Source organism: Magallana gigas, chromosome 1 (genome assembly GCF_963853765.1).
Source record: "Magallana gigas chromosome 1, xbMagGiga1.1, whole genome shotgun sequence".
Classification (NCBI taxonomy): Eukaryota; Metazoa; Mollusca; class Bivalvia; order Ostreida; family Ostreidae; genus Magallana; species Magallana gigas.
This window is the reverse complement of record NC_088853.1, coordinates 44,769,260-44,796,879: the sequence shown is the minus strand read 5'-3', so window position 1 is coordinate 44,796,879 and position 27,620 is coordinate 44,769,260. Positions and strand designations below refer to the sequence as shown.

Genomic DNA, 27,620 nt, shown 5'->3' with positions numbered 1-27,620 from the left:
AAAAAAACATTTTTCAACAAATCTTTATTTTTTTTTACTACTATGCATGATGTACCGTAAACTATAAATTGATATAAAAAAAAATACTTTCATATGGAAAAAATCATCGTCTCAAGCCAAGGGTTTTGTGTCCATTCTATTTCCGCAAACTGGGTAAAGAAATAGAATGGACACCAAACCTGTGGCTTGAAGCGATGATAAAAAAATAAACGTTCTAGAACAAATATGTGTGACCTTTCTTTTTCTTTCTTTTTTTTTGGGGGGGGGGGGGATTTTTCCGTCAGATAGTCTATTGAAACTGTCAAAAATAAAGGAAACAATGCATTCCCTCACAACTTGATATACCAAGTGACAGTTCTCGGTCACACAACACATTAAGCATGCAACATTGCAACATCAAGTGCATAAAGACCACCATCTTAAACAAAAGGAGTTTGGCTGGTTTAAAGTTTCTCATGCAATTATATATGCGAGCTACATGCCCTGCCATAACGGTTTGACCTATATATAAGACTTTGAGTGTTCGTGTCTTAGACCACCCTGATGTTGGGGTAAAGCCAAAGGCAGTCAGAATAAGGGGGATTTAAGATCATGTATTTATAGTACCCATATTAATACTGGAGTCTGGACCCATAGAAATCAAAGCCATTTAATTCCCATTGTAAAAATAACGTAATTAGCCCTCAGACCCCCCTGGCATACACAATAATCGCTTGGAACACCCCCCCCCCCCCCCCCCCCCCCGCGATAAAAAAAAAATCTAGATCCGTGCACGCATGCTCTTTACCTGATTTTTTTTTTTTTTTTTTTTACATCATTTCTTAGCATAAGTCATAAAGAATTGGATGTGCTATGTATAACAAAATGGCTATGTCTGAATATGAAGAATGAAACACGTGCGACTGCAATCTTCGTCAATCGACCAATGTAGGAAAAAAATAATACAGTATACCTCATGGCTCCTGACAGTTCATGCAGTCTCCTGTATGATGGTAAATGTAAAATTCAAAACCGGACATGGATTACGGATTTCGCTGACTACGGGGTTTTTGGGGGGTTTTTTTCATCTTTAATCTGACATTTCTACGAGACCTCATTTGAGAGTGTGTAAGCAAATTCCAGGAAGGGACAATTTTAATATACTTATTAAAATTAAAACATTGTAAATTAATCTATACAGCGGCCACTTCCGTTTAAATTATTGTTCTTTATTTTCAGGATATATTTATAAACACAAAATGTCGTTTTTTATAGTTGATTGTCTAAGACAGAAAATGAGCCTCATTATACATACAATGAAGTAAACATATTTATTAAATTTCATATCAATGACTTTAATGGCCATAAAAAGTAAAATATTGAAGGTGGTGATATTGGCGCCGATTTTATAATTTTCAGTTGACCAGTTGTGCTTTTTATTATATTTTCATATTTTTAAAAATTCAAATAAATGACGAATATGAAAAATTGTATTTTTTTATTATCATTATTTATAATAGTACTCTTGTCTTCATGCATCGTACAGTGACGTAAATACTTGTATTAAACGTCTTTGTTGTCATTTGCAACGGCCACATTTTTTTTTAAATCCGTCCCCGTATACTATCCACATTGAAGCATATGCTAGAGGATTATGGTTATGTTGGGGTTTTTTTTTAAAGCATGACTTTGTGCCCTTATAATATTTCCATTATTCATAAGGGTGGCACAATTTCGATTCAAATCTAACATGCGCAGATCCAGAAAATTTTCCAAGGGGGGGTGGGGGGGGGGTCCGAAGGATAATAGTGTTTGCCGGGGTGGGGGGCGGGGGAGTCCGAGGCATATTTGCGATAATTTTACTAAGTAAATTTAATAAATTTTCATTTTCCAGGGGGGGGGGGGGGGTCGGGACCCCTCTGACCCCCCCCCCCCCCCCCCCTCTAGATCCGCGCATGTCTAAATAAACAAATTCGATATTAGTGAAATGCACTTCAATCCTAGCTTGAAGGAGGGGTGTTGTTGTTAGCGAAGCCATATGTGTGTAGCAGCCTGGGTGTTTTCTATAACTCTGGGTTACAGTTGGTTGCACGAAGCGAGAGCGGCAATCTCTGCCTTCTTTTTTATCAGTCACGTGGTTTTTTTGGAATTTATATCATGCGCACAGATAGTTTCAAATTCCTTTGTATTGGAGCAAATAAAATTTCTCAATCAAATGTGACTTAAATTTTCAATTTTCTTTGCATTAGAAAAAATACAATGTGTGTGAAATATATATAAATACAAATAACTAGTACAGATCATAGTATTTTCGATCTAATGGGAGAGGACAAAAATAGGCCATGCCTGCTGTCCCGATCCTATTTCATTTTGAAATAAGATATTGTCTAAACTAATCTAATGGAAGAGTAGTTAAGTGGGTTTTTCAAATATTATTTTGTTTGTTTGATAAATGATACACAACATTCTCATGCAATCAAACGATATATTTCAATTTTCTTTGCATTAGAAAAAAAAATCAATTTCTAATACAATGTATGTAGATATGATATCCATCATTTTTCTTAATATCAAAAATAAATAAATAAACCAAAAGAAATAAATAAACTGAAAAATAAATTGGTTTCACAAAAAACAAAAGTCAGTCAATACAATCAGTATAATTCATTCGACCAAGTGCAATGTTAAATTGTATCGAAAAAGGTATAGAGTGTTGGGAGGGGGGGGGGGATGAAGGTCAAATGGATGCAAGAAACAATTTGTACTAGCATAGTAATAGTAATTTATTCATTTATTATTATTTTTAAATCATATTTTTTACTTTCAGATACATAATTTTGGATTATTATGTAACTTTAAAAAAAAATTTTTTTTTGTTTTTTATTTACGGGATAGTTGCTCAATATTGACAGTAAAGAAATATTCTCCCCTTTTTCCAAAAATCTGTAAAAAAAAAAAAAAAAATTACTTGAGATACACACACCCCATACCTCTAATCGGTAATCATTACACCTACCCCTTCTCCCCCCCCCCCCCCCCCCCCCCGATAAAATATGAATACTAGAATCATATTTCTTTAATTACAATATTCTCAGAAACATGATATACACAACAAACTTATAGAGAAAACTATTTTCTAATTAAATTCTTAAGTATACTGAAAATCAGAAATGCCATTTCATTGGAAATTAATAACATGATTAACACACACAAAAATTCCACGAAAGATTTGGCTCTTTTTAAGATTCAAAAATTTTAAATGTGTAAGAGGAATTCAAATACATTTCTTTCAACATATCGGGTTTCACTTAAATCAAAAACAGCCATGTTTGTATTCTAAGTGTAAGGATATGGTATATCCCACGGAATATACTTCGATTTAAAAAATCAAATAAAGTTCAAACATATTACGTAACATGCCATGGAAGGAAAAAAACTTTGGCCTATAGAGGGATTCGTTTTAACTCAGTTCAAGGTATTTAAAAAATAAAAAAAAAAATAAAAAAATCTCGACATTGACAAATGTAACGTGATTTTACAATTAAACCTCTTTTTTAGTGTTGTAGATTAAATTAATATTTATGGATTGAAGATGGAATGGGTGTGTTGTTGTTGTTGTTGTAGTTCTGTAATGAATTAGCATATTGTGGAGAGAGAGACAAGGAAAAGACAGATACAGATTTTGAGAGAGAGAGAGAGAGAGAAAGAGAGAGAGAATTATATTTAGAGAGAGAATTATATAGAATTAGCATAATGTGGAGAGAGAGACAAGGAAAAGACATTGAGAGAGAGAGAGAGAGAGAGAGAGAGAGAGAGAGAGAGAGAGAGAGAGAATATCTCTATTAAGTAAACGTAATGGAAGGAGGGGGTTAGCAGTGTATCCATGTTAGCGAGCTGAAGATTAATCATTATGGGCTACATAGTGAAGTGTTAAAGTTTTCCGAGGGGTGACTTGATAAACCTCCAAAAAAAAAAACCAACGCGCAAGCATTTTATATACTTCTGTACAATTGCATTTCGGGGCACAGAGATAACAGATAATGCACTGGCAGTGTTAATAAAAAAAAAATATATACCAGCAAGAGAGAAAGAGGAGAGAAAAAAAATGTGTCACGTGACACTCTGGGTTACAATTAAGTGGTTGCCGCGAAACCACGCAGGGATTACTATCCATGTTTAATGACAAAATTTAAATTGGATCGACCCATCCTCTGGACCTGCATTCCCATACGCTACAATTTCACATGCAGCATTTTATATCATAAAGGAACAGGTTTATAGCGTATCTTGATTTTCATCATTAATTATTAGCGAGATTATCTCGAGTTTTCAGCATGTATAGATTTTTTTTATCCTTACGATTATCAAACCTAGTACCTTTGGCCCCTGTAAATAATTAATCTACCAATTTACTCTGTAAATTTGAACATGCAGTGCTAGCTCCATGTATCGGATTGGAGAGAAAGATATGGGAAAAAAAAGATTTGCCCTCTTCCCCTGGAATGCCCCAGAATCATTAACCTACCGACATTGTTTTTTTTAATTTGATTTTTTTTTTAACTTATATCCTGACATTTTTATTGTGTTAAGTGTGTTACAATAGGTTAAAAAAGAGCGAAATGATTTATATTTTTGCCCAGAATAGAATACCTTATAATACATTGATACCGATCTTTTTTTTTGGGGGGGGGGTGGGGGTGGGGGGGGGGGGGTGAGAGACTAGTCATTTTAACAGGATGTGTTTTTACAGGATATGTTTTTACCTGTAGAATAGAACGCCTTAGAATTTATAGTTAACGATTTGTTTAGGACACTAGTAATCTATCGGGGGAGGGGGTTAATTTGTGAAAAAGGTAAATTTACCTTCCCACTCGCCATGGGCACACCAGATATTTTCTCTGTCTTCCATTTTCTACGTAGCTATATATATATATACAGGCAAACACTTATGCTATTTCTGCTTAGGGATTGCTCTTTTTAAAAAAAAATCGATAGACAAAGAAATGGCGATGGTATTCTTTATATTTCAGCGTATTCTAAAGCATCTTGAGTACCAATAAAACTGCCAGGAAAAAAGACAAATAAGCAGTGCAAAAAACCAGATTTTTTGAAAATTTATTTCCATTCGCCTTCCCTTTCATGCCCACCTTTTCAAATCTGCAATATATATCAAACACCCAATACTTCTTCCTAAACCGATTCAAATGAACGTTGCCATCTAAAAGAATATACTCAGGGGAGAATCCAGATTATATTTCAAACAAAATTTTAATTAAACGGGGGAGGGAGGAAAAGATGAAAATAGTCTTCATGAAATATAAACGAAAAAAGTTACCACATAAACAAATGGGGATATTACAGGGACGGGAGAGGAAGAGGCTGGCACCCCCTCCCCTACCCCTAGTGCGTATTCTTTCTAAAACATAGATATTTACAATATGAATAGCATTTTTATTCTTGATTCGCGTCCCGCGAAAGAAAATATTCGCGCATATCCGATCGATCCGCGTACCGCGAAAGAATATATTTGCGCATAATTGACGAGACTTTTAATTCATTTGTGATATACCGGGTGTGTGTATATATATATATATATATACACACATGTAAAAATGTAATGGAATGAAAAAATTATGAAAGTTTGTTTTTTTTTTTGATTATCTTTAATATTAATCTAATACTTCAATCCCAATATTTTGCCGGGCAGGTGTTCGATTTCTTAAAATCAGATCCATGATCCTCTCCAAAAAATTCCATGTCGCTACATTCGTCGGAGCGGATCAAAGATCTGATTTTAATCAGATAATTTTTCTAATTTAAAAGCAATGACGTTTTTGCATGCTTCATCATCATATGATATCCATTATCTACACGTGTAACAAAATTTGTTAGATTATTTTTAATAAAAAAAATAATGAAATACAGATCCAAATATATATTAGTATAAACTATTTTTATTTATAAAAGAAAAAACTTTGAAATATATAAATTTATGACTTGAAAAAAATGTTTGTTACATGATTGTAGAACGTGTTTTTTTTTTGGTTTTTTTTTTGGGTGGGGGGGGGGGGTTGGGTGTCTCCTTTTTATAAATCTTTTGATATGAAATTAGCGGAGTATTTTTTTCTCCCTCTCTTAGTCGAGTTATTCAAGGTCATTATGACACCAAAATAGAGAAAGAAAACCAAAATGGCCTACTGGCCCAATACTCCCTGGGGTGTTGTAAGAAGCTTAGGCCTAATAAGACGTTATTAATTACTGGGTAAAGAACACTTAATCAAAACTGCATTGATGTTTGATAATATACAAGATAAAAAGGTTAAAAAGTCGACATTCATCAATCGGCGCTTTACTTTCACCGCGCAGTATCAAAGTTTTCAAAACTTGCGAAAGAGAATTAGAATAGAAAACTAAATAAAGATTTTTACTTGTATCAACCCGAAAGCGTAGAAATTTTCAAAAGACATGGCTTATAATTTCTTTCCCTTTTTCCCCCCTTTAGAATTTAATTTTAAAAGAAGTTGAACGTAATAGGCATCGAATTCAAATTGTTTCTTTATTTAGAATTATCGCACGCCTACCTCATGAAATTGTTATCGTCACAAATCTAATTCTGTGTTCATCAAAATAGATTTTTAAAAAAAATAATGAGAAAGGAAAGCAGTTTACCTTGGGGGGGGGGGGGTCAGGAATCGTCACGATCGAGACAATAATGTGTTGCGATCTTCTTTTAAAAATCCTTTATAAGATACTTTCATACATGTACATGTTCTAGAATACGTTATAACAATATATTTCATCATATTTTTCCCTCGTTTGGGAATTGGTCAGGCATGGCTACTTTGTATTCCGAAACATTTTCTTTAAGACAATGCATGAAGAAGTCCACCAAGCATCACCTGGGGGGGGGGGGGTAGCAAAATGCCCTCCCGGCCGTGGTTTTATAATGCTAAAATTTACCTCACCATGAAATACCCTCCCCCAACTTATAAAATCAAAATTTCTTCTTAGTCAGCAAACGTCTCTAGAATATCTGAGAATTTCTTCCTCAACCCACGATCGAATAAAGAAAGAGACGGGAAAAAATCGAAGACGAATACGACAATAAAACGCTACGCTTCTAGAGTGCATCTTCTGTGCATCTGGCATTTGTTCTGTGTCATCGAAAAATCCAGTAACACGTAACATAAACTTTTTGTTGACCAATGAATTTTAATACCGTTTTTATGGCTAAAGAAATCCTACATGGTACATGTATATTCTGAAGCAAGCAATAGAAACGATAAAAAACTTTGTTAATTCACCCCAAAAAAAATTTCAACTTCCATTGAATCGAAAGTTTTCATTAACCATTGCGAATACGTTAAGGAACATATACTATCTAAATACTAGTATATATAGGTAATCAAATTATAAATGCTTTCATCGTACACAGTCGCATTGATACGTCAAAGTACATATCTTAAAGAAGAAATCTATAAAAGAAAAATACAATCTTAAACATTTCAAAAAATGTAAAATTGTATATGTTTAGTACTACAAAGTCTGTAGTTCATTTAGCTACACATGGATCGATTTAATATTGAAATAAAAAACCAAAGAAATCCTTGTTAAAATCTAAATGTTTCCAATGCCCATAGGTTTTTACTATCGATTTAAAATGTCGACAATTATTCAGATTTACACACAAAAACTCAAGTTATGCATGTATCATTTCCCAGAAAAGCATTTGAAGGTAATTGTTTCGTGGTGGGTTTTTTTTAAAAATGTTGCAGTTGCATGCTTTCCACTACAATGATTGGAGAGAGAGAGAGAGAGAGAGAGAGAGAGAGAGAGAGAGAGAGAGAGAGAGAGAGAGAGAGAGAGAGAGAGATTTTTTCCGCACCCACCAATGTTACGGCTAACTTGACAAATCACTCAAAATCCCCAATTGTTATTACATGCACCTAGTACAAAAGGTTGACAAAATATGTGATCATTATGTATTGTTTACTACAGATTATACATAGATTATCATAAACTCCTCCCCGGAAACGAAATTAAATAAGAAGTAAAAATACAAGGTAAATGGGGTTGTTTTTTTTTGTGGTGGCTTGTTTTTGTTTTTTGTTTAAGATGCATCAACCATGAAACTACATCTGACACGGATATAGGCACACTTACACTTGTATGCAAATTATATGGATTCTGAAATAAAGTTTACTTCTTTTTTTTATAAACATATAATTTTGTGGTATGTACACTCGTTTCGTTAGCATATAGAACCATTTTAACAGGGCCTTGGACTTTCAATAGGACGTAACTACATGTATCTATTTGTTGCGTCTAAACACGTTAAAAATGAAGCTGATTTCAAGTGAAATATACACCGATTGCGTAGTCTTTGCTCAAAAGTCAGACAAATCCTGTTGATTTCAAAGAGCCATGGCTGAGTGGCCCTCGATGAAATTGACAGACCTACGTCACATTGCTGTTTGATACCGACTACCCAAAGTCCAAGCTCCTGTTAAAATGGTTCTAACAGCACTGCGTATTCCTATGTTTATGTTTTTTAAAGAACACCTACATGACAATCTAAATTTTAAAGCCGATAAAGGAAGGGGCTATATAGCTTATAATTTCAAAATTCAACTCATATAAAAAATAATTCTAAATTGAGACCAAAAAAAAAAATAATACGATGAAAATTGAAAGAGAAAAAAAATGCATACAAAGACCACCCCCCATTTCCCCCCAAAGAAAAAGACCGACTGTCTTACAACTGCAAAGAGCATGCATGTAAAGCAGATCGATGCCAGGATATTGGAGCATATTTACACATGTATCAAACAAGCTAATATCGAAAGCCTGTCTGTTTTTGAACTATCGCCGTCAATAGATTCTCCCGCTGTTTTGCAAAAGATAACTTTTTTGTTTAGTTTAAAGGTTTTCACCCCTTCTGTGAACCCCTGACATGCAGCGCCGACCTGTGATTTATAAACATGACTGCCTAACTCGTCCGTCATCTTGATAAGAGAGTATAAAAAACCTCCGCGAAAATAACCTATCCCTTTTATTCTCTTTCACCATTGTATATTCCACACACCGGAATGTTGTGTGCAAAACATACCTTCTTTCTCTCCCTCTTTCTCTTTCTTTCTTTCAAAAATATTAAAAATTGGGGAAAAATCGTAATATGTAAATTCGGGGCATCTGCATGCAAGACGTGTATACACAATGAAGATATAGAGAATACAAGCACCTCCAAAGTTTCGGGGGGAAGAAAGGCGATTATGTGGTGTATTCAGAAGCAATCGATGGTCAGTGCTCGTGACCTTTCAGCGAGGTCAGCAGACGGCGAGACAGGTTACGGAAGAACTAGGTCACGTAGGGGCACAGAACCCGAAACAAGAATGTTACGGATTTTTCTGTTTTTTATACCATCGCCATGTTTTTCTGCAGTTTATTTTTATCAACGAGGTCAAATTCGTATCTTTTTTTTTTATATTCCACCACATTTTCATTTTTTTTACAATGAATTTATAACTCTATCGGTTTGAATAGGGGTTAAAACCTATCGCCATATAGACATGTACATATAGACGACATAGAAACAGACGTCTAACTTACCTATAGACGAAGAAATAGTCCCGAATAACAGAACCCAAACACAACAGCGCTGAAACCGAGAATCCATGTTTTAAATAGTTCACTCGACTCGACACATGGGTTATGTGTGTAAATGTGGCCCACTGACAGCGCTCAACGAGAGGTGCACCTTTTAACAAGATTTTTTAACTTCGCGCGGTCGGGAAATCAATGCCGGGTGCAGGAAAACAAACATCCATGTCAATTCTTCGTCGAAGTGTCATATCTAGGTTAGGAAGACACACTCGCGTGTTTTTTTTTCTTGTGTCTTTCTCTCTCTCTCCTCTATCGCTGTTTGATGTATGAGCGCTCGAGGTTTAATTTTAAGACTGCTATGTAAAGATTGTCCATTGTATGCCGCGCTAGTGCATGCACGGTCTGCAGTTTTTGCGCATCGATCGCTCCTTTTTTTCTGTTTCCTTTTAACCAGCATTATGCTAATTCTGCTAGAGCTTCCAAAGGGTCATCTCTCTCTCTCTCTCTCTCTCTCTCTCTCTCTCTCATTTTTTCTCGTTCTCTCGTGTGTCACGTTTTCGTTCTCTCTCTCTCTCTCTCTCTCTCTCTCTCTCGTTTTCATATTTGCAGTGGTTAAAAAAAATTGCTCAATTTAAGGAATTCTTTGAGTATTATGAGGTGATCTTATACGACCGGAGATAATCAAATTCATTAATTCATTAAAGCTCGAAGGATAATAGATTCTGAAAGTAATAATAGTTCTCTCTCTCTCTCTCTCTCTCTCTCTCTCTCTCTCTCTCTCTCTCTCTCTCTCTCTCTCTGTGCTTTGAAGATTTCATTGGGCAACTTTTAATTGTGCTACTAAACAGATAATCCTCTCTAATCTGAACCTTGGGTTAAGTCAGAATTTTTTTTTAAAAGCAGTTGAATGTGGTCAGTTAAACGTATTTTAAACAATCCTTTTAATAATTTTTTTAAATAAGAGTCGGTTTTATGTTCATCTTATTATAAATAATGTATACCTTTTAGTAAACGGGTTTTAAAGCGCGTAAATAAATAGAAACATTTTAACAAGAGCTTGGACTTTGGGTGGTTGTGTCAATGTGACGTAGGCCTGTCTATTTCATTGCTGCCCACTCAGCCATTGCTCTTTGAAATCAACAAGATTTGTCTGGCTTTTGGGCTAAGACTACGCAATCGGTGTATATTTCGCTTGAAACCAGCGTCATTTTTAACTTGTTTTGACGCAAGAAATAGATAGCTACGTCCAACCGAAATTCCAAGGTCTTGTTAAAATGGTTCTAATTAAATCCAAATTACATGATTCATATGTGTTTGGTTCACGCGCACGTTTACATAATACTATTTTTAAAAAAAAATATATAAGAAGAATTAAAAGAATTTAAAAGTATTCATAAAAATGTATCTAGCTTGTTAAAGGTAGTTTCAAAATGTTTAAATTCGATAATAGATTATAGTATATGCCATTTTATAATTATACACTATAAAATAGTATTTGGAATTTTAAAGTACCCACGATTTACATTTGTATATATCGGGCTATATGATACAAACGAATTGAGTACAAGCGTACTTAAATTTTTTCTTCAATCATAGGTTAACGTTGGTTTCAAATAATTGAACAAATACGATATCATCTCTATAAATAATTAATGAAAAAATAATTGAGATTGAAGAGTTTATTTGATTCTTTAAACTTTTTAAAAAATCGATATGCAAATCATTTTGCTATTTTTTGAAACTGACTTCATGCGTTGGCTCTAATGCAGCAACTAACCCCGTTGTTGCCAGGACGAGGTCTGAGATTCAGAGGATCTTTAATTGTTTACTTGATGAGAAAAATACAGTTCATTTTGTTATTGAAACTAAAAAGCATCGATCGCATTTTTACAGAAAATCTTACCTTGGTTTGTAAGATAGATGAAAACGGTGTATTGTAATTTACATTTTGCGTTATTATTTTTCGCGTTGATCCCGACGCGAAATGTAATAACGCAAAATGTAATTAAAGGGGGTATAATTTTGCATTGTTATTACATTTCGCGCTACTAAATTGCTTTCCCTTTTAATTCATAATGATTTACATGTTACATGTTACACTGTCTGCGAAGCAACATGACATTCTCGATCGCTAACGAAGCCGTGTACACATGACGTATATAAAGTAGAATTATCAATATTTATTTAACTGATAGTCACATATGTATTTTAAATCCGAACCCGGGAGAGAGCAGCTGGGTTCATATTGTCAATTAAAAATAAATTATCTTGGGCCTTTTTTTGTACAGTGTATTTTTTTTTGACTGCATGTGTACATATCGGATTGTATTTTACGGAGAATTGCACGACTTAACCAGAAAGAAAAAAAAATCTACGGTCGATCATTAATTACATATGTAGGACTGCAGCAGTTATCCTCCTTGACCGAGAATGACTGTTGGTTAATATAAAAAAAAATATACAAAACTTGCCTGAACTGTGACTATCTTTTATATTTATGATTAAGATTTAAATATCTTAGTAATTTCAAAAAATTGAACTTTGAACTTATTACTTTCAAATCACAGTTTAAAAATTTGTAGATAACACTAATTAATACTTTACATGTAGGTGACCATAAATTATATTAAAATTAATCATAACTAAACAATTTATGAAAGACATTTAATTAAGTAAAGGAAAGGTTGTGCATGGGATGGGAGTGCACTGCTATTAGATCAGCGTTAGTTTTCACGCTAAATGAGTTTGGACTCCATGCCTGATGTTATAATTCCCAAATGAGATATATGAGTTCCTGCAGTAATTTTGAAATCGTCCGGACCCTTTGTAATTATAACCCTTACACATAAAAGTATCTCTCAACTTCTAATACATTGTAGATCGGTACAATATTCATCTTCAGTGGATCTTAAATAAGGATATTTTTCAGGATGCGGTGATATAGAAAGGTAAATATATATAAATTCTGAGCAGAGGCCCATGGACCTTTAAGGTAACCTGAATAGGCATGCAGGATCCATACAAATGCTTTTTACTGATAAGAATACCGTTTTCATTATTTCATTGGTTAGGTTGCAATAACAGTAAGACGTATGGAGTTATTTTGGCAGAGTTAAACTATATTCAGAATTTTGTACAATTTGTGAAACGTGTGGATGGGGGTGTCCGTTTAAATTGTGTGTGTTTGGGGTGGGGAAATGGATGGGAGGTACTGGTTGTGATTATGCTACAGGGTACAGTGCCTATCCAACATACACGCAAATTTTCTTTACTACACAGAAACAATCAAAGCATTTTCCACTCAATTTACAACAATACCCAACTTCACATAAGATCCTTATAACTATTTTATTACAAATATTCTATTACAACTATTCTATTACAACTATCCTTACAACTGTACATATATTTTGGAAAAGACATCTATGCTCACCAGAACCACTGGCAAGCTCTTAGATTATTAGCTATATGTCAAGAATCGGAAAAAAAAGTTTTCAGGATTTTTAAAGCCTTTTTACCGTATCATATATGGTCAATTTTGCCCTATACCCTAAACACCTCTTACCCTGGGGCTACGAACTTCACAGTTCTTGCAAAGCCACTAAAGGTGCCCATGGATGCACGCTCATTGAAATGTTGCACTTATGCAGTTTTTCGGATCCACGCAAAGGAGGACAGATGAAGATTTTTATTTTCACCCCTCTACACATGAAAACGGTTTCGCCCTGTCTTGAATCAGCCCAAACACAATTGTATTAAGGAGAGATATAATTAGAAATTTGAGTTCGCTCAGTCTTAAATTCGCCCACTGACAACGAGAGTGAAAGGGGCAAAAATAAAACGGGGCGAATTTTTCCTTGTATAGAGTAATTTGTGCATTTTTCACAATTTGATCTTTAAAACTAATTCCAGAACCTAATGAAATGAATTATAAAAGCGCACAAAGACTATTTTTATACACCAGGTATACCATTGCACATCAATAACCCACCATATTGCTTGTATACGTCTTCCTCCCCCCCCCCCTCTTATTAATTTTTTTTTGATTTCGTCGATCCTTTTTGATCTCATGGTTATTTCTCTCTCTCTCTCTCTCTCTCTCTCTCTCTCTCTCTCTCTCTCTCTCTCATTTATTAAACATTGATACAGATTCAATGTCAGAATAAAAAAAATGCCTCCTTTTATATTACTAGTAGTTCATAAAGGCGATTTTCTCTTTGAGATAAGAAAGTCATTGTCAGGAATAAACCGTCATATCAATATACATATCAAAAGGTCATTCATCCATATACAACGAAAGATAACAAAATTACCATTAACGTGGAAATCAATATGACCCGATTCCTAACCGCATTAACACTTGCCATATTTTGCCTCGAATTTGCAAGTTGTGAATTGACTCTCGAAAATGTGTACGCTGAAGTGTTAAGTCTACGCACTGTGGTGAAAAGTATGGAAAAGAAACTGCTAGTCCAAGAGGTGCAAATGGGGGAACTAAACAAAATAATTAGTGAACAGCGGGATCTTCTGGACCAAGCAAGGGCAGAAAATAGGGAAAGTTCTTGGGAGGTACCCCATACCGAAGAGGGGACGAAGACGAAAGAATTTTTAAGAGGTCAACAAGAGGGAGTATCTGTTTCTGACGTCATTTCAAATAATACGTCATCATACTTCACACACCATCCTCAAGATAAGGAACGAACCAATAAACGGAGGGCACAGAGTCCACAGAGGAATCGATGGCTTTCTGCGGCAAGGTCTGCACGATTAGAACACTTCGAATCAAGATTTATACTTTACTTTACTTTACTTGTACAATTTGTACTTGATCGGCCATTTCCGTCAACTATTGCTTATATCTCTCGTTCCTGAGATATTGACCGTGGGCCAACCAATGGAACTCGATCTTCTTCCTTTTCATTAATACTAAATCTATTATTCCCAATGCACCAATAGTATCGCGAAACATGTACCTAATATTATGAAAACATGCGTTGCGGAATCATTGACAGGAATGGTGAGAAATTTCTATCATGAAAATGCGAAGGAGCCAATCGAAAATAAAACATGAATTATTCATAAGAACGAGAAAAGTTCAGTGAGTTGACCCATGGTCAAAAATCATTTGCGAGACTGACCTTTGGTATCAAACGGTACTGATCGGCTTATAACGAGACGTATATATTAAATAGTCTCTCCTCTAAGATATGATGTGCGAGTAAATAATGTGTACAATAGTTACGCGCGAATTATTGGTAGTAACATACCATTGATCAGGTTAGGCATATGACCATGTTGCATAATCGTAAGCAATCGTTACCGATTCTTGGTGCGTAGTTCTTGCATCTATTAACCTGGAATCTTTGCAATGCCGATTTCCATAAGAGCATAAGACTTTCAAACGTAACTGTTACGATCGACTACTTCCAAAAATTGACTCGACGTTTTCGTGCTGAGTTAGGACGGTGGATCAGGGCAGTTCATGAGACAGGGGCAATGTAATTGTCAGTTTTAACATTTTGTAGGTGCATGTTAAAAAGGGGAAATATAAATGCAATTGTAACGTGCATGGTCTGTGAAATTGATGTCTTGTTTCTTCATAGAAAATTGGCCTTATGGAATTTTAAAACTAAATTTTGTTCTTTTTTGTTACAGATCGGCTGTTGGATGTCTCCACGCCGCCTCCAAGCAAAAACACGTCATCTGTCGTGGCTTTCTATGCTTATATATCCACAACACTTGGCCAGACAGGTCTGGGACCTGATCACACCATCAAATTCGATGTCGTAAAAACCAACCAAGGGAATGGCTACCACTCGGGATCTGGAGTTTTCATTGCCCCTCAGACCGGTTTTTACGTTTTCACATGGACAATTAGAGTGGGCTCTTACGATCACTCGTCCCCTAATTTTCATTCCACTGAAATCGTCATCAACAATAATGTTTACGGTAGTTCCTACGCGCTCGCCATTTCTGACAGCAGCAGGGATGATAGCGGAACCGGAACTGTAGTTGCGCATGTCAATCAGGGTGATGACGTCTACATCAAGACTCATTCTTCCCACCACGGAGGTGGTGGCATTCTGAGCGAAGGAGTTGGCAGATCTTCATTTTCAGGATGGAAACTAAATTAAATTAATGCATTGATTTACAGGTTCAATAAACAGGTCGAGACCACTATATTTTGTGACGTCGGCATAAATTTGCATACTAAATTAGCCATCTGTTTACTTTTATCGACAAACCAATCAGGTGAATGAGTTGCAAGGCATTGTGGGCTACTACAAGTTTCAGTGTATACAAAACGTATTGAAAATATATACCATTTTGAACTGTCCTCTGGAAACTCATTTTGAATGATTTTTCAGAATTTATGAAATTAATATGGACAATTATGTCTGAACTTCAATTTCTATCCTCACATTTAAAAAATATTGCATATGAGGACTTATATCAACCTATTTAAATACCCCATTGTCAATGTATAAATGAAGGTACGTCCTATAGAATTAGAAGCAGTGAGTACCGTTTTTTCACGTAATATCCCATATTTAGGACAACATTTTTAGAATGCGCGTTGATATTTTCTTCAGGTACATTCATCAGAATGCTTAACGGACAAAATACTATATGCTGCACAGCTTGCGCTTCTCCGTTTGTATATTTGTGCATTTCTACTACCGTGGCTATCCACGTATGTTAAAAATGTACAGTTACCTGTATTTATTTCTAGTGCACAATGATAAAGTCACCCATACTAAACAGTGCAGTTTTTTTTTTTTATCAAAACCTGTTTGTACTTGTATGCGTATGTTTGTCAGTCGTTTGATACTGATAATTTTTGAAGCAACAATTGATCAACTAAAACAACAGTATTTTTCAAAGTGAGCATGGAACAAAATTAATGGTACGTAATCTTTCCTTTTTTACCTTCTAAAGTAAAAATCAAGATGTACAAACATTCCGGCAAGCAATTAAATATTGTGAATAAAACAGACAAAAACACGTGCGTCTATTGAATCGTAAACACGTTGTAGACCGTCATGCATTGCAACTCATTCACTGGATTGGAGAATCTGTTTGACAAAAATACTGTCACGTGTTAAATAATGTTATCCATATATGGTAGTGTACCCGACCTGATAAACTAATGGCAATTTTTTTCCTTGGTTGAAAATTGAACTTAGAAATCAAATGAAATGATCACTAAAATCTATCCATTAAACCGAAAAATCAAAAAGTTATTCCTTCAAGAGAAATAAAGCAGAAAGTATAAAATTCAAAGTACTAGAAATACTGATAAATTCAAATTAAGACTTGATATAATTACGGTTAGTAACGTTTAGATATTAATTATACTGTGTGAATCAATGAAAATATACTTATAAATAATATACAGTATTCTAAACACAATCACTCTTAATAAAAAAAAATGGATTAAGCTCTCGTGCAATAAATGAAAAAAAAAAATAGTTTACTTATCTAGTCCTGTGTTGTACTAGAGTGACGTCATCATGCATTGATAATTTTGCATGCACTGATATAAAAAATAAGCTTTTTTTCTGTTTCACATCATGCACTGACATAAATTAAGATATGCAAGTAGGTCAATTAATAGGTGGCGCTGCTACGGAAATGCTGTTTTGCACCAATGCTTTGCACCAATGACAAGTTTCTGTAATTTCGCTAGAAAATGTATGAGATCGCGCTTGTCAATCTTCTATTACAAATGTTTGAAAATTAATATACGTGGAAGCTTACTTACATTTTTATGCGTATATGCTTCTAAACACGAACACGAGTTTGAGTGAATATTATCAGTCAATATTTACAGAAACTAAGTTATAAAAATATCTCACTTGAGAGATGCTTTATCTCACTATATCAATCACGTGGGTAAACTTTTCTAAAAAAGTTTAGTTTTAATATATTCAATTTGTGACAATTTTGAACGATTTCATATATTTGTCTTTATAGATCTAAAGTTTAGATCTAATTTCACCTACAAATTCAACAGAGATCAATTTATAGCCGCTTTAAACAGGTACTAGGGACATCCGTTCGATTAAACAGAGTGTAACGTGATTAAAAATGCCGAGGAAAGAAAACTCTTATTTTTATTCGAAGTCCCAAAACTGCCGCGTTATAAAGAAAAAAAAATGTTTTGAATTCCTTTCTTCACTATATAACGATTTATCGACTAAGAAAATTTTAGTCGATGATCGGCGTGACCGAGCGATAGTCGAGTACTCGAGTACTCGTTGACATCCCTAATCTAAACATGATTTAAAAAAAAAAATATATGTCGATTTGCTAATTAGAAAAATAGTTGCCAACGAATTTGCTGCAGGCACCTTCGAGCCATAGAAAGACCTTATAAAATCCAAACGTTTACTTTACCTACAGTACCTACATTCATTTGAGAATCTAAAAGAGGCCGGATGGGGGTGGTAGGGGATATCCCCTGAAAAATTCTTTATCAAATTCAACTAGCAAAGTATCAAAATTAGGCATCCAAAATTTAACCCTAAACCTTCCGCAAACATAATTATTTCTCAACCCCCATTGTGGAGATTTTCAAGATCTGCACATGTAGATATAATTACACGATTTCAGAGTTTGGTAATCTGCATTAATACTGGGGTCCGCAAAGACTATGACCTTGTACATATCAATAAGAAAATGAAATAGTCCAGCCTTTATTTAGGTTGTGGATTAACGCAAGATTTACTGGTATTAAATACAAAGTGTTATTTTTTGCTCTCCATTGAATATACTTTACATGCACCGTCAATCAATCAAATCTTGGGATTAAACATTCAAAAGGTGTTTATTGAAATTCCTATACATTGTACACATGATCATACCTAGTGGTCACTTGAAACCATCGAAATCGGGATTTATACAAAAATTTCTAAAATGTACGTAGATTCTTCGCTCATTTTTTTTTTTACTATTAATCATTTTCCTTGTCTTCGTTAATAAGTACTTTGCATATAACATGAAGTACACTACATTTACGTTTTTTAAGTAATTGCAAAATATTAAAAATGAAAGATTTTAAAGTTGAGTATTAATGTTGTTCCCTTTTTTTAAATACATGAACGAAGACTTTTTGAGGAAGGTAATTATATAAGAAAAATTTAAAACACATCATGTTATACGAACGAGAGAGAGAGAGAGAGAGAGAGAGAGAGAGAGAGAGAGAGAGAGAGAGAGAGAGAGAGAGAGAAATAATCCATATTGGTAATTAATCCATTAAGAGAGCGGGATTGTCGTGGCCATTTTTAAGGCTATTATATTAATTTTACCTCCATTAAGCGAAGAGTTCTGTATAAAGAAATAGGAAAATGTTAAAATTTCAAAGCTGAAATGTTTGGATAATTTCTTCACCATAGAATTCTTATTGTCCAAAATATCATATTTATAAGTTTATTTCACATCTCATGGCTAATTTGACGATGTATTTCAATCTCCAACAAGTTATATAATAGTATCATTTTGTCGTAATATTTCATAATCTATGTGGACGTCGTCCTTTTAGTAAAATCATACTTTTAAACATTCAGTCTTTATAGATACAGACTTCCGGTCTTCATGTGTTCACGTATACATGTTTTTGACAAGCCTCTTTAGATTGCATATCATTGGGAATAAATAATGACCAAAAAAATTTAATATCCGATAAAAATTAATTCTCGATCGCAAACGAATGTTTATATTTCCATGAAATAAAAGTAAATAAACGGTTACGAGTAGCCTCACTTAAGAGGTAAAGTTTAGTTGCGTCGTCATCGAACACACTTATCCGCAAACTTGACTGGATTTGGTTTGGTTACTAAAATTCTAATAACTAAATACGTTTGCTTTAAATATTATATATTTTTAAAAGAATATTTCCTATAATGACACTACAGTATTTCTAAAAAAAAAGATTGGCCTTATTTCAGATGTTCAGATTTCAAATGGATTTTGTATCACTGTATTATTCAGAACTAATTTAATTAATTCTGTGGAAAATGTTTCTATATTTGGCGAAGATTCGAGTGCATGCAAAGATCCCAGTCATTAAATGGCATTTTAAATCTCTGATATTATCTCAACCCTAACTACTGAACACACGTAAATGCTCACAAATGTTCACTCATAATTTATATCCATAATCTTTCTCTATTTTTTCTTTTTTTTCTCTTCTGACAATAGAAAATCGACAACAAAGATGCACAAGGTGGATCGACTAGTGTGGGTTCCATGCCTATTCGTCCTCGTGGTGTCCTACTCCGTCAACGACATGACGTCTCTATCAACTTCGCTGTTAACAAACTATAACAGGAATCTGCGACCGGGCACGGACCAAAGCCAAGTCACCAACATAAATGTGAACATCTTCTTCGTGGGCCTTCAGGAGTTTTCGGAGACCACTGGTCTTTTCGCAGCGAGGCTGTTCTTTATGATCATGTGGACTGATGAACGACTCGCATGGACACCGGCGTCACATAACGGGGTGTCCTCCATGCAGTTCTCTCAAGACTCCATCTGGGTTCCACAACTCATCCTGACAAACCCGTATTCGAATTCTAAGGACTTCGGTGGGGACAAGTTGCTCTTAACGGTCACCCCACAGGGCCTTGTACGCTGGTCAACACTGGAAGTCATGGAGAGCACGTGCATGGTAGACATCACAAAATTCCCTTACGACCAGCAGGGCTGCGCAATGAGCTTTGCTTTCTTGGGGTATTCGTCACAGGAAGTGAATTTCAATGCAAATGGCTGCTTTTTATCCATGAGTAGTATGGTGAAAAACTCACTCTGGGAAATCAGCGATCAGGCGGATCTGAGTATAACTATACCCAGCGGAAGAAACATTTTGACAGCGAGGTTCAGCTTCTCGAAAAAGTCCGACCCTTACACGATAAACATCATTTTCCCGATGGTAGCCATTGCGTTTCTACACATCACCGTCTTCTTTCTCCCGGCGGACTCCGGGGAGCGGATCGGATTTTTTCGACGACCATTATTCTTTCCATCACCGTGTACCAGACAATCGTTAGTGACAGTCTACCAAACTCAACGCTCCCAAGCCTCGCTTTCATCTTGTACAAACTTTTCGCCGACTTCCTCATCAGCATAATCGTGCATACCCTTGTTGTCGTCAGTCTTTCTTTCTACTTACGAGATGATGGCAACCCTGTTCCAGAATTCCTCGCGAGGTGCGCTCGGTTTCCAAAGTGTTGGCGACGAAATAACAAACTACAGGTACAACCAGCTGTCGATCCTATAAACGTGATTGATAAGTCAAACGCTAAAAAGGATGCCCTTGTAACGGATATGACGTCAACATGCAACGAAGAAGTGACATCAGAAATCACGTGGAAAGATGTCGGCAAAGCATGGGACACCATCGCACTTGTCATATCAGTCTTTGCAGTCTTGGTTTCCAACAGCGTTTATTTCGTTTTAGTCACATAACTTATGACAATGGACTATTTCTGTGTGTTTTTATTCTCGATATCCAAAAAGTGTGAAAAACTTTATCATTTAAAAAATCATTTTGTGATTCAAAGCTTATTTATAATATGTTACAATGTCTTCGTAGTATTCTTTACATCAGTATTTAAAAGTTATTTTAATTTTCTAAACTGCGTAAAAATTCTCAGTTTTTTTTTTAGATCTCCTGAACCGACGGTTCGTCCGTCCGTATGTCTGTAATATTTTCATATTTTCTGAAGTTTCGGGTACTAGGTATAGGAAGTATTTGATAAACGGACTCTGCGATTTTATTTCTTTTTCCTCAATTAAAAAACGTTAACAACATTGATAGAGACATTGAGTTTACATTACGACTTCACCCATTTCTCACGCTCTGGTATTTTTATCATCACATCTCATAAAAAACCGCTTCTATATTCAGATATACCATGTATTTACATTTAGTTCCACATCTTTTAAGGTAGACCCAGTGGCTTTTGTGACCGGTTCTTATTTTACACAGCGTGATTTTCCGGTTATAGTTTTGAAAACATTAATGATCAATAAAGATGGCATGTATTTGATTTTAAGTATTGTACAAGTATTGTTCGGTGGCTTCAGTACAAATATATAGCTCATATGTTTCAAAATGAGAAGAAAACAATAAATATATCAAAAAACATGGTGGTCTTTGGTATATTTCATTTTTTACCCAATGTTTACAAATAATAACTTGTAAAACTAAATCAAACAGTATGGTGGTATACAAATTCAAGAGACTATAACACAAAAACTAGCGGGTTAATGTAGATAAACTATGTATTTTTGTTAACGAAATATATAACTCTAATAATAATTTTTAATAAAAATAATGTGTAAACTGTATAAATGTTGAGAATTTCCAAAAATATGAAATTTAGTGATTTTTTTTTTTTTTGAAAGCTGTGTGAAGAATAAATGATATTTTTTTTGCATATATTCTGTGGAAAATCAGTGACTTTTTCATTTAACGACTATCATTAGGTTTTCTTAAATTATATCCTAATATAATGTATTTTGGTGCATAATTTAATAAATAACTAGAACCATTTCAACAAGACCTTGGACTTTTGGTTGGACGTAGCTATCTATTTCTTGCGTCAAAACAAGTTTAAAATGACGCAGTTTCAAGCAAAATATTCACTGATTGCGTAGTCTTGGCTCAAAAGCCAGACAAATCTTGTTGATTTCAAAGATCCATGGCTGAGTGGCCAGCAATGTAATAGACAGGCGTACGTAACAATGCTGTTTGACACAACTACCCAAAGTCCAAGCTCTTGTTAAAATGGTTCTAATATGAGATCACGCTTCATTGTGTTAAAATTTGGCTGTTGAATTTTTGAGCATTGTGAGCTCATGTAATTTGGCCTCTTTAGTAAGTTTGTCAGTTGTTTTAGCTGTTTAGATTAATAAATGTTTGATTTGACACTTTCTTAAACACTTGGTCAACATGTACCTTAAGAGAAATTTTCGTAACTTGTCTATTCAATCTGCTCTGTAGTCCGAAGAGAGTCTCTAATTTTAAAAATTACATGTTTAGTTTCACCAGCAGAGATTGATAGAAATAGAACCATTTTAACAAGACCTTGGACTTTCAGTAGGATGTAACAATCTATTTCTTGCGTCAAAACAAGTTAAAATGACGCTGGTTTCAAGCGAAATATGCACCGATTGCGTAGTATTCGCCCAAAAGCCAGACAAATCATGTTGATTTCAATGAGCCATGGAATGAAATGAAATAGACAGGCCTTCGTCACATTGCCGTTTGACTTAACTACCCAAAGCCCAAGCTCTTGTTAAAATGGTTCTAAGACTATATAGCTAGAATTTGCAAAGCAAAATTTGGTCAAACATTTCCAAAATAGAACCCTGTAACAGTTAGGAGCTTGGACTTTTGGTAGTTGTGTCAAACAGCAATGTGACGTAGGCCTGTCTATATCGATTCGTTGTTGACCAATCAGCCATGGCTCTTTGAAATCAACAAGATTTGTCTGTCTTTTGAGCAAATTTAAAACTATGCAATTTGTGCGTCAGTGTCATGCTACTGTATATAATTACTTTCGATCGGTTATGCTATAAGACACGCCCATTTTGTGTCGCTCATCTTTTATGATTCGTTGTGTTATCACGGACAAAGACAGTTATTTTAAACATGTAAATATTAAAATATATCATACATTTACTATAGCATTGAATGATTCATTTTTGACGTCGTCGTGTCAATAACTGCCGTCAGGTGAGCAGACAAATTGAATAACGCGCGTTAGCGCGTTATGATAATTTGTCTGCTCACCTGACGGCAGTTATTGACACGACGACGTCAAAAATGAATCATTTAATGCTTATATTTACATTCCCTTACTGAAGAAATCAATTGTTTACTTAAATAAATCGATATAAAGTGCAGATCACGGAGGGAGTGAATAAGTAACAGCAGGAACAGCTGTTTTGTAAAACCGGTTTAAACTGGTTTTCACATAGAATGTTGAGATGAGAGCGACGAGCATGAAAATATAATCCATGATATATAACTCTTGAAATGGTGCTTTAAACAATAAAGTCAACTTTTTTGTTGAATAATTATAAAACATGGTGTTTTTACAACATTCATGAAATACATTTTTTAACAAATAACATAGAAATCACTGTTTGAGAACTACTTATGTAATGGCCGATGGTCATCATTGTCATGCCAAAGTATTCCTTTTTTGAGAAGTGCACAGACATAGCTTGTGTGGACGTAGGCTATGTCTGTCTACTTTTTAAAAGACAATAGTGCCAAAGTCCGATACTTTATGATTTGACACGCCAAAGTGCGATATTGTCGGAATTCTTAGCTTTCTTACGCCCCATTCTTAGTGACGTCATAAATTAGCTGCAGGTCTATATAGCTCCCGATCTGAAAATATTCGAAGGACAATCTTGGAGCTACAGTGCCTCCCATATATAACAAAAGAACTGAAATTTAAGGCACACAAAAGATGCGTCAAGTTTGGATTGATTAATCTTATTTCCGAACACATTCTGTACAAATATATTCATCGGACATTTTACTAAAGACATTGTCCCGTTACTTGCCACAATCACCAGCCCCGTAAGGTGAAGTGGTGCAGGTTGTTTACGTATTAAAAAAACCCTAATATACTAAACACCCTAACCGACCTCGGAAAGTGAAGTATTTTATTCACGTTGGGATCAAGAGTCGCCATTTTCAACTGTAAACAATCCACATTGTTTCACTTTACGGAGCCAGTGATATATAGAAACAGCCAGACTAAAATCTACACGCCCCATTTATCGATTGGTCGAAATATACAGCGACTGAAACTGACAAGATACTGACAGGACTGAAATTGACACGCCCTGTTTATCGCTTGGTCGAAATCTACAGCGACCCAAGAAAAATCACGGACTGCACGAAAGAATCGTGATGATGTCAAACTCAAAGTCTCACAGGAGACGATTTGGCTGTTTCTTTTAGCTAACGTACTTATAAAATTTAGTGAATTTTACTAACTTTTCATAATCAATTTATTAATTAGTTAAAAGAAAGGTATTAACTGCGTCTTAACCAATCAGATTTCAGTATTTAACATGAAAGTATAACAATACGAATTGTTATACTTTCATGTTAAATACTGAAATCTGATTGGTTAAGACGCAGTTAATAATATTTACTATTACCCTCAGCGTTAGCAACGCACTTGGCAACGGGTAACATTAAAAAATGTTACATGCGCGAAAATTATGCGCGTACGGTTCGCTGTAGAATTCACGTTATTCCTATATAAAAGCAGAAAAATTTTCTTAAAAATTTTAAAAAAAGACATTCAGTATAACAAAATAAATAGTGCCTGTTTGGGAGGATAACAGTTGAAATTGACACCCCTCGAAAACCATTGTCAACCTCCGCTTCGCGTCGGTTGACAATGGTTTTCTCGGGGTGTCAATTTCAACTGTTACCCTCCCAAACAGGCACTATTTATATATTGTTATACTTTCATGTTAAATACTGAAATCTGATTGGTTAAGACGCAGTTAATAATATTTACTATTACCCTCAGCGTTAGCAACGCACTTGGCAACGGGTAACATTAAAAAATGTTACATGCGCGAAAATTATGCGCGTACGGTTCGCTGTAGAATTCACGTTATTCCTATATAAAAGCAGTAAAATTTTCTTAAAAATTTTAAAAAAAGACATTCAGTATAACAAAATAAATAGTGCCTGTTTGGGAGGATAACAGTTGAAATTGACACCCCTCGAAAACCATTGTCAACCTCCGCTTCGCGTCGGTTGACAATGGTTTTCTCGGGGTGTCAATTTCAACTGTTACCCTCCCAAACAGGCACTATTTATATAATGTTACCCGTTGCTAAGTGCGTTGCTAACGCTGAGGGTAATAGAACAGATTATGAACTGCGTCTAAACCAATCAGATTTCAGTATCTAACATGAAAGTATAACAATATAAACAATAAAATGCTTTCTTTGATGATTCATGCGGGTTATGAAGGCAGCGATCATTGCAGGAAAAATTTACATAATCTGATAACGCGGGTATGTATCTTATTATGTATTTTTTTTTTTTGCAATGTCGCCACCGTCACATCGATCCCGAATAGTCACCAAAGAAAGCATTTTGGGGGGGGTTTAAATAATGCGATTTGTCAATCAAGTTTGAAACAGTAAAACCAAGTAAGATCGAAGTGACTGCGATCATCCGAGCATGTTCTTCAGTGTGTCCATACTACTGTACATGTATATACACTTTCAGGAAGGGATGGGGGAGGGGGTCGGGGAAGTTGGTTTCTGACCCCCAGGGATCTCTCTCACGGTATCAGGAATTTGTACGGCAAAGATTTTAGGTTGAGGAACCTTTGGAAAGGTTTAAATGATTTTTTTGTCACCCTAAATTATGTTAATTTTGCAGTTTGGTTTGATGTAGGTGTATGAATATCATACATGTATATTTACATCGTAGTATGTAAAAAAAAACAACAACCAGATTTTTGTTTATTCTGCTATTTTTTGTTTTAAATATATCCACAAATAAATGCACGTATTCGCATTTCATTATTAGTTTGAAAATTGTCTTAAAACGTATGTATTATTGATCAGCCTTATATTCTGTTCTCATACATGTAGTGCCAAATATTATCCAAGTGCATTTCAGAAAAAAATATTGTTTAACATAAATGGCGGAATTTGGAACATTGAAATCTTACTAATTATTCGCAAGTTAACCATTATGTGTAATTGTTGGGTAACGTTACTCTATAAATATTTGCAATTGATCAATTATTCAGTATGTATACATTTTATAATATCAATTTAAAAAATATCAGTTCAAAAATATGAATTTTAGTTTCCCGAGTTCGAAGATGTGTCAATAATCTCAGACGATCAATACAGAGTACATCGATCATGACCAAAATAGAACTATAGGCCTATTTTAAAATTCTACAAAATTGTAAAAATTCCAGTGGGTGCATGTATTGAAATCGTCTCGGACATGCATATTAATAGTTCAAAATATCTTATGTTTTCCTGCCTTTTGAACGATTTTGATAGTTTACATGCCAGGAATCGTTGAAAGGGCCAGAAGCCAGACACGGCCTAAGATAGTCCGGACTACGTACGTGAACTTACTGAAGTGATGTATATTCTTCCGTGATAGGACATCAACCATCACATCCCTGGGTCCCTTCATTATGGACATTATATCCATCACACCAAGATCCAACAGTTTCATGTGCAGATCTAGAGGGGGGGGGGGGGGGGTCCCTTCTCCCGAGAAAATGAAAATGGATTGAATTTACATATTAAAATGATCGCACATATATGTATGCCTCGGACCCCCCCCCCCCCCCCCCCCCCCCCCCCCCACGGATGAGGAATTTCATGATTAGTGATTTCATGATTTTGCCCCCCATTCTCCACGGATTAGGAATTTCGAATTTCATGATTTTGGGAATATTTTTTCCTAGGTATGATTTTTTGGGAACTATAGGCTATACTACGTACGTTGTTACCCCCCCCCCCCCCCACCCCCCCCCACGGATTAGGAATTACATTATTATTATTTTTTTTTTGCTTGTCATGATTTCTGATGATTAGTGTAGCCCCCCCCCCCTCCGACTTTCAATCCCCCCCCCCCCCTAGAATTTTTTTTTTTGGATCCGCGCATGAGCTTATATAAAAACATAAATTAATAGAAAATATACCATTTAAGGTCAGACGCGACCTATCTTCCATTTTTCCTATCTCCACAATGTGAAGTTTTCCACTTAGTAATTTTATAATTATATTTTTATGCTTTATAATTCTTTTTTTAAGATAAAAAGTGTTCAATTGAAAATGTATAGTATGGCTTTATTTATAAGCATTCAAATGTATTTTGCATGCTAATTTAGGAAAAATTCGAAATATTCTATCTCCGAAAAGAGCCTGGTAATGTACCTTGAATTTTTTGGGAATTAACAGGTCTAAATGATTAATAAATAAGGAATAAAATATCAAGGACAATT

General features: G+C 35.0%; 2 protein-coding genes across 2 annotated transcripts in view; one reads left to right on the top strand and one right to left on the bottom strand.

Annotated features, from left to right (window-relative positions):
• Positions 1-10,010, bottom strand: part of LOC105336745 (protogenin) — an 80,759-nt gene extending 70,749 nt beyond the window's left edge. Inside the window, exon 1 of the mRNA XM_034463617.2 lies at positions 9,589-10,010. Within this exon, the coding sequence (XP_034319508.2) occupies positions 9,589-9,655 (67 nt within the window). The 5' untranslated portion in view covers positions 9,656-10,010. The remainder of the gene's footprint in view (positions 1-9,588) is intronic.
• Positions 10,011-18,344: 8,334 nt separating this feature from the next.
• Positions 18,345-21,136, top strand: LOC105336743 (acetylcholine receptor subunit beta). Its single transcript, XM_011441177.4, has 2 exons — positions 18,345-18,503; positions 19,786-21,136. The coding sequence occupies exon 2, from the start codon at positions 19,802-19,804 to the stop codon at positions 20,711-20,713; it is 912 nt and encodes a 303-aa protein (XP_011439479.3). The 5' UTR covers positions 18,345-18,503; positions 19,786-19,801; the 3' UTR covers positions 20,714-21,136.
• The last annotated feature ends 6,484 nt before the right edge of the window (positions 21,137-27,620 follow it).